Below are 7,813 nucleotides of genomic sequence, written 5' to 3' on the forward strand. Positions count from 1 at the left end.
CCCCTCCCTCCCCCCTCCCCCCCTCCAGCCTGCTCGGCCCCAACTGCCCGCCTTGCCAGCATGCTTGCCCCAAACTGCCCCTCCTGCTGGCGCCTGGTGGGCCAACTGGCCCCCTGCGGCCTGCTTGCCCCCACCTGACATCCCACTGCTGGCCTGCTCACCTCCAACTGTCCCCCTGCCAGCCTGCTCGCCCCCAACTGGCCCCCCTTGCCAGCCTGATCACCCCCAACTGCCCTCCCCTTCTGGCCTGATCGCCCCTAATCACCTCTGCCTCGCCACAAACCCGGGACCCAGGATTTCTTCCTCTGGCTGGTAACTGCCCCCCCTCACCAGCCTTCTCACCCCCAACTGCTCCCTCTTCCTGGCCTGATTGCCCCCAACTACGCCCCTGCCAGCCTGATCACACCCATCTGGCCCCCCTGCCAGCTCAATTGCCTCTAACTGCCCTCCCCTGCAGGCCTGGTTGCCCCCAACTGCCCTCCTTTACAGGCCTGGTCCCTCCAAACTGGCCACCTGGCCTGATAGCCCCTAACAGCCTCTGCCTCGGCCCTGCCACTATGGCTTTGTCTGGGCGGCGGCCACAGAGCCGGCTGGGGCGACCACGGAAGCCAAGCCTCCTATGCCCACTCTCCAGCCGGAGTTGGGCAACCAAGGAAGCCAAGCCTCCCACACCCACACTCCAAACAGCTTGGCTCCATGGCTCCAGCCAGAACCGCCATCTTTGTCGTATCAATTTGCATATTCCCTCCTTTTTGGGTGTGGGCGTTGCCATCTTTATCGCGAAGTGATGGTTGATTTGCATATTACTCTTATTAGATAATTTTAACATCTTGCCTTTGAAGGTATTTTTAATGATTAAGAAAATGTGAGTTTTTGCTATTTTTTCAGACAAATACTTTTACAATTACAATATATTAACAAATATATTTGGTCTTTGTCCCTGGTCCCTGACTCTGGGAATTTCTTGTTAGGAGTATCTTTTGCCTTTAGTTTATGCTAGTGAGATGACCTTGGGTTAGTCTCCTTCCTCAGGATGGGACTGGTCACTCAGTGATTAAGGTTGGAACTTTCAGTCCCACCCACCTGGCCTCTGAGCAAACTGAGTTCTATAAAAAACCTCTTGAATTTTGAAATTCAAAGCACTTACAGGTTGGTGAACATATTAAGGTGCTGGGAAGGTGGCATGCCCAGAGAGGGCATGAAAGCTCCATATCCTTCCTCCCATACCTTGTCCTATATATTTCTTTTTCTTTTTTTTAATTGATTTTTTACAGAGAGGAAGGGAGAGGGATAGAGAGTTAGAAACATCGATGAGAGAGAAACATCGATCAGCTGCCTCCTGTACACCTCCTACTGGGGATGTGCCCGCAACCAAGGTACATGCCCTTGACCGGAATAGAACCTGGGACCTTTCAGTCCTCAGGCCGACGCTCTATCCACTGAGCCAAACCGGTTAGGGCTGTCCTATATATTTCTTCCATTTGGCTGTTCCAGAGTTGTATTCTTCATAATAAACCAGTAACATAGGTAAACTGTCTTCCTGAGTTTTGTGGTCCATTACAACAAATTATCAAATCTGAGAAGGGGGTCGTGGGAACACCTGGTTGAGAGCAGGTTGGTCAGAAGTACACATGGCCAGAGACTTGTGACTGGCATCTCAAGGGGGAGGCAGTCTTATGGGACTAAGCCCTTTAACCTGTGGGATCTGACACTACTCCAGGTGGACAATGTCAGAATTGAACTGAATTGTTAGACACTCAGTTGATGTTGGAGAATTGAAGACTTGATTGGTATTAGAAAACACTACAGAGTAGAAATATTTATAACTTCATATATCAACAATAAAAGTTGTTTCTAAGAATCTATCCTTATTCTAGGTACAAAATTAACCAATCTTAACAATTTAATGTTTATCTTCTGAAAGGTGGCTATCTAAAACTATTCCAGCTTTAAACATTAAAATGTATACCAATATTTTAAAACATTTATAATACTAAGACTCTTAAAATTAATCATATATGCTCTTCCAAAATAATCCTTCAGCATTAATATATTTTTTAACCTAAAACAATGCTAAGCAATGATCCTCAAGTAATACAGAAATCAAAGGAAAACAGAGCACCATCAGGATAATAACTTAAAATTATGTCCTTTCAGTGCAATACCATAAAGTTTAATGTTAAAAATTACCTCCAATTTAATTGTTGGACATAATTATAAAATGGCATGGACCATTCACATACTGAATACTATATACTTCAGATTTGGCATGGAATTTGTTCGATAAAACTAATATGGTTATGCTATAAATGACTAAGAAAATGGACAACAATAATTTTAGGAAGGCTGTTTAGCCTAAAAAATAATTCTCTCTACAAAAAGTATCAAATACACTAATTCTATTTATTCCATAATTTATGTAGATAGTAACAATTTATGGACTAATAGGATTTCTGTTAGCATATCTGATATTCAAATTGTGTGTTTTTTTTTAACCCTCACTCAGGGATATGTTTTTATTGATTTGAGAGAGAAAAAGAGAGGGAGGGAGGGAGGGAGGGAAACATCAATATGAGTGAGAAACATTGATCAGTTGCCTCCTGTACACGCCCCGACCAGGGATTAAGCCCACAGCCTGAGTATGTGCCTGGATCAAACCCCACCACGTTTTGGTGTATGGGATGATGGTCTGGTTGTCTACCATACTTGCCCAAACCAGGAATCAAACCTACAACCTAGGTATGTGCCCTAAACGAAAATTGCATTTGTAACCTTTTGGTACACAAGACAATGTTCCAACCAACTGAGCCACCCAGCCAGGGTTGATATCCAAATTCTTAAGCAATTATATTGGCAACAAAATAAACCACTTGAGATTAGAAAGAACAATGCATCACTAATAATCTAGAGAATTATTAAGAAAAGTAATCTTATAGCTTGACTGTATGTACTAGGAGAGAGTAAAGAAATGGTAAGGATGTTAAAAGAATGAATTATTCAATATAATAAAACTAGAGGCCCAATGTATGAAATTTGTTCAAGGGGCTCAGCCCTCACAGCCCTAGCTGCCTTGGCCTTCACAGCCCCAGCTTCGTCCGGAAGGTTGTTCTGCTGTTTGGTCTAATTAGCATATTAGCTCTTTATTATACAGGATGACTTAAATTAAATTATAATTGCTTTATGTTGGTTTCCAGTAATAGTAAAACTCAATAGTCCATCTACCTGAAGACAAACAGAATATATTTAAGTTATCTTTAAGTTGGAAACGTAGGATAAGATAGAATTATTCTATCATCTTGGTTCTAAAAATGAATGAAATAAATTGGACTATTTAGGACTGAAAGATATTATTCTGATATTAATGTCACTGGGCCCTAACCAAAATGATTTAACCACAATGAGAAAAGATAATCCCAGTAAGCAGAAGTCAGCTAATGCAGGGACATTAAGTATGACTAAAGAGTTAATATCTGATCTAATATGCATTAAGAAATCACTGTTAAGTATCCTAGCTAGAGAAAAACACTCTCAAAGTGATACTCATGATGGATTAGAGAGGAAACATGTAGAGATGATAACCTAGGCACAAGATAACAAATACCAAAATGAGCAATTTTCAACCTTCTTCATCTCTTGGCATATATAACCTAATTACTAACATTCTATGGCACACCAAAAAATATATTATCCTTTTGCCAATTTGAAAAAAAAAAGGTATGATTTTGATTCATTCACACCAGAAGGCTACTGTTATGTGGGCTGTTATCATTTTTTATTTGCCAATCTAAGGGAAAAGAGGTCAGTGCCCCTGATTAAATAGTCAGGTATAGCATGTTTTAAAAATTCTTACGGCGCACCAGTGTGTCACGGCACACCGGTTGAAAACACTGTCCTAGATTAAAATAGAGCAAGCAATAACTAGAACAGATAATTGAAAAAGAAAATAACTTTTAAGAACACAAGATTTTGTTTATAGCAGGGTTAGCAAACTACAGCTTGCTGCTTATTTTCACAAATAAAGTTTTATTAGGATACAGACATGCCCTTTAGATCCTGCACTGTTGTCTATGGCTTCTTGGCACTACAACGGGAGAGTTAATAGTTACTACAGAGAAAATATGACCCACAAAATCTAAAATTTTTAGTAGCTGGACTGCATTAGTTTCCTAGGGCTGCTGTGTCAAAGTACTACAAACAAACGGCTTAAAACAACAGAAATGAATTTTTCACAATTCTAGAGGCTGTAAGTCTGAAATCAAACTTACAGAGCTGTGCTCTCTTAAAGGCCCTAGGGATAGAATCTGTTCCATGCTTTTCTCCTAGTTTGAGGTGTCACCAGCAATCCTTGTCATTCCTGGACTTGTAGCTGCATAACTCTAATCTTTGCCTCCACTGTCATATGGTCATCTGCTCCCCTTGTCCATGTCTCCACATGAAGTTCTCCTCTCTTATAAGGATACCAATCACTGGATTAAGGGCCCACACTACTTCAATATGTGCCCATCTTAACTAATTATATCTGAAATGACCCTATTTCCAAATAAAGTCACATTCTGAGATAATAGGGGTTAGGACTTCAAAATATGTTTTTGGAAGGTACACACTTTAACCTATAACTTGATCCTTTGCAGAAAAAGCCTGCCAATTCCTGATTCAGAAGAATAAGAATTGAGGAGAAGTAGAATCAGAAGTGCCATTCAACAGTGAGGGATTTCAAAGAAGACTGATGAGATTTTGTTTTGAAAGCAAAAGTAAGAGAACTCAAAAGATGTTCAGGCAAAAAGCAACATATGTACAAGAATCTGGACTGGCTTAGAGATGGAGGAATTAGAAGTAACCTAAAAATGAATGAGCATTCCCAAGGTAAATGCTTTATACATCAGTTCAAACACTGATGTTTAGAGAATGTTACTGTTAGATAACAATGTGATTAAATAACAATAAGCTTAGAGGGTATCACTATTAAAAAATCCTATATAATAAAAGCCTAATATGCTAAGTGTCCAGTTGTCCGTTCAACCAATCAAAGCGTAATTTCCTAATAATATGCTAAGGCAGCTCAACCACTCACTGTGGCATGCACTGACCACCAGGGGGCAGATGCTCCAACCGGTAGGTTAGCTTGCTGCTGGGGTCCGGCCAATTGGGACTGAGTGAGACGGGCCAAACACACCCTGGAGCCTTCCCGCATCCCTCCTCAGCCCCAGTTGTACAATGGTCGGGTCCCTCAGCATGGCCTGTGCACTCTCGCAATCTGGGCTGAGGGATCCGCGCCCCCCCACCCTAGGGGGGGTAGGGGGAGGTGCACAAATTTCATGCACCAGGCCTCTAGTATTAGATAATAATATGCAAAATAATGTAATTTAGTATCATATAAACTGAAAGAGAAACATTTCAACAGTGACAAATACAATAAACAGGCTAAAGAGTACTGAAAAATAACCAAGGGATTTATTTAAAACTAGAGGCCCAGTGCACAAAATTCGTGCATTGGGGGAAGGGTTCCTCAGCCCAGCCTGCACCCTCTCACAACGCAGGACCACTGGCTCGTAACCGCTCGCCTGCCTGCCTGATCGCCCCTAACCACCTCTGCCTCAGCCCCTGCCACCAAGGCTTCATCCAGAAGGATGTCCAGAATGACGTGTGGAAGGTCATTCAGCTGTCTGGTCTAATTAGCATATTATACTTTTATTATTGTAGATTAGACTACAGCAGAATAAAGAAAACAACTTTTATGGAGAAACTAAGAGAGACACCAGATGAGGGGGGGTAGATAACAATGCTTAAGAAATAAGGCATTATTTATTGTACAGTGAGTACAATAGTAATTATATGGTTGACCCCCCAATAAATCACATCTCCTGTTATTCATGCCCTCATATAATCCTCTCCCACGTAGACTCTGAGCTTAGCCAAAACTTGCTTTAGCCAATTTGATATTAACAGCCTCTGGCAAGCAGAGGCATGATAAGCACTTCTACATGGGAACTTGTTTTCTTGCAGCATTGACACCTGGAAGCCAGCTGCCATACTATGAGGAAGCTTGAGCTAGACTCCTGAATGATAAGAGGTCACATGGAGAGAGACCTTGAATGACAAGAGACACCTTAAATATTCCAGCCCCAGCAGAGTTCACAACTGAGTGGAAGTGCCATAGTGACCTCAGCCCATACCTAGGGGAACAGAAAAGGTGCCCAGCTAAGCCCAGTCAACCCAGAAAAATCAGAAAAAATAATAAACTGTTGTCATTTTAAGCCATTAAATTTTGTGGTGGTTTGTAAAACAGCAATAGATAACTGATAGAGCCAAAATAAAATATATATTTGAGAAATCCAGGAACATGAAAGTACGGATTCTTACAAAACTGGGAAGATTTGATGTACACATGAAGGAAAAAAGGGGGGGAAAAAGGTAAAATACAAAGGGTAAAATTAAAATATAAAGAGAAAAACAAAAGATGTTGACAGAGTTGAGTCATACGAGTAACAATGGGAAGATTTAAGGCTAAAACTTCATTGTGTGTTATGAGAATGCCAGGGAAAACATTTTTCCACCTACTTCATCGCTTTCATCTACTTCAATTCCACCATCTTTGTCATCATCCATTTGTTTGTGTATTGTTTGAAGAGCTTCCAGACTAAATCTATCTTCTTCTGTGAAGCATGGTGGACTCAATGACAGACAGGGATCTGAAAATAGAACAAAGGACAATTACTAACTTGCCATACCAAAATCGGGGCTATCCTTAGAAGGTATAATATTTTTTAAACCCAACAAATTAAATTTCAAACTAAGTCAAACTACAACCAGAAGTTACACCAATAGATATAAAAGCAGATATGAAACGCCACGGGATTTGAAATTTAAAATAATACCCTTAGTCTCAAACCATTCTACGTAAGACCTCATTTAATGTTGTACTTTATAAATCTCTATTTATTTTATGAATCATTTTATCCACACAATTAATTATGAACAGGGCTGGGACAATATTCTTCTTTTGCTCAATTGTTCATAATACTCAGGACTTGGTTGGGTACATTTAGGGTTCTGATAAATTAACTATCATACATTAACTAAAGTTCTAGACTTCTATAGTGTGCAAACCAGTGACAAGATTATAAGCTAAAGTGATAATAAGAATATCCAGTAGTCAAAAAAGCTCACAGCCTAGTGAGAAAAAAGGTATGTGGATAATATATTGGGTTAGGTACCACTGAAAACATTAACTCGGACTGGGAAAAAAATGTCAGAAGTTGCCTAGAGGTAACCTCAGGGAGTTTTAAATGACCTATTAGTTGTTGCACCAGGAAAGAGAGAAAAGTATGCCTGGAAAAAGAAACATCATATGTTCAGTGGCATGAAAACAACATTCAGAGAAATGCAACTAGTTAATATATCTGGAATACATGTGGAAAAGAGTCAAAAGATCAGGTATGAAACTGGTAACAAGAGGCCATAACTCTAAAAGTGATTTTCCATACTAAGGAATTTTGATTTTTAACACATTGTATGTGGGAAACATATTTATATGTTTTACGTTGACTGTAGTAGTAGAGCGAGGGACATGTATTAATATGTTTTTTATAGACTAGAGGTAGAATGCGGGTAACGTATAAATACATAAACTAAAGTTATCGTAATTTTACTGAACGTTGCCATTTGTGCAAAAAAATTAGCAAAAATGGCCTGCGCCACCTGTTAGCGTGCAATAAAAACTACCCATAAACAGTGTGTTAATCCTGAAGACTATAAGAAGCCCATAAAGAATTTGAAGGAGACAGCCAGTTGGCCTGGAGGTCAAATCCCAGCC

The 7,813-nt window shown here is 40.2% G+C and overlaps 1 protein-coding gene across 1 annotated transcript in view; it reads right to left on the bottom strand.

Annotated features, from left to right (window-relative positions):
• The window catches only part of STIM2 (stromal interaction molecule 2), a 107,515-nt gene that overhangs the window by 76,864 nt on the left and 22,838 nt on the right, over positions 1 to 7,813 (bottom strand). The window contains exon 3 of the mRNA XM_015568684.1: positions 6,559 to 6,689. Within this exon, the coding sequence (XP_015424170.1) occupies positions 6,559 to 6,606 (48 nt within the window). The 5' untranslated portion in view covers positions 6,607 to 6,689. The remainder of the gene's footprint in view (positions 1 to 6,558; positions 6,690 to 7,813) is intronic.

This window comes from Myotis davidii, unplaced genomic scaffold, assembly GCF_000327345.1.
Source record: "Myotis davidii unplaced genomic scaffold, ASM32734v1 scaffold743, whole genome shotgun sequence".
In the NCBI taxonomy this organism is placed as follows: domain Eukaryota; kingdom Metazoa; phylum Chordata; class Mammalia; order Chiroptera; family Vespertilionidae; genus Myotis; species Myotis davidii.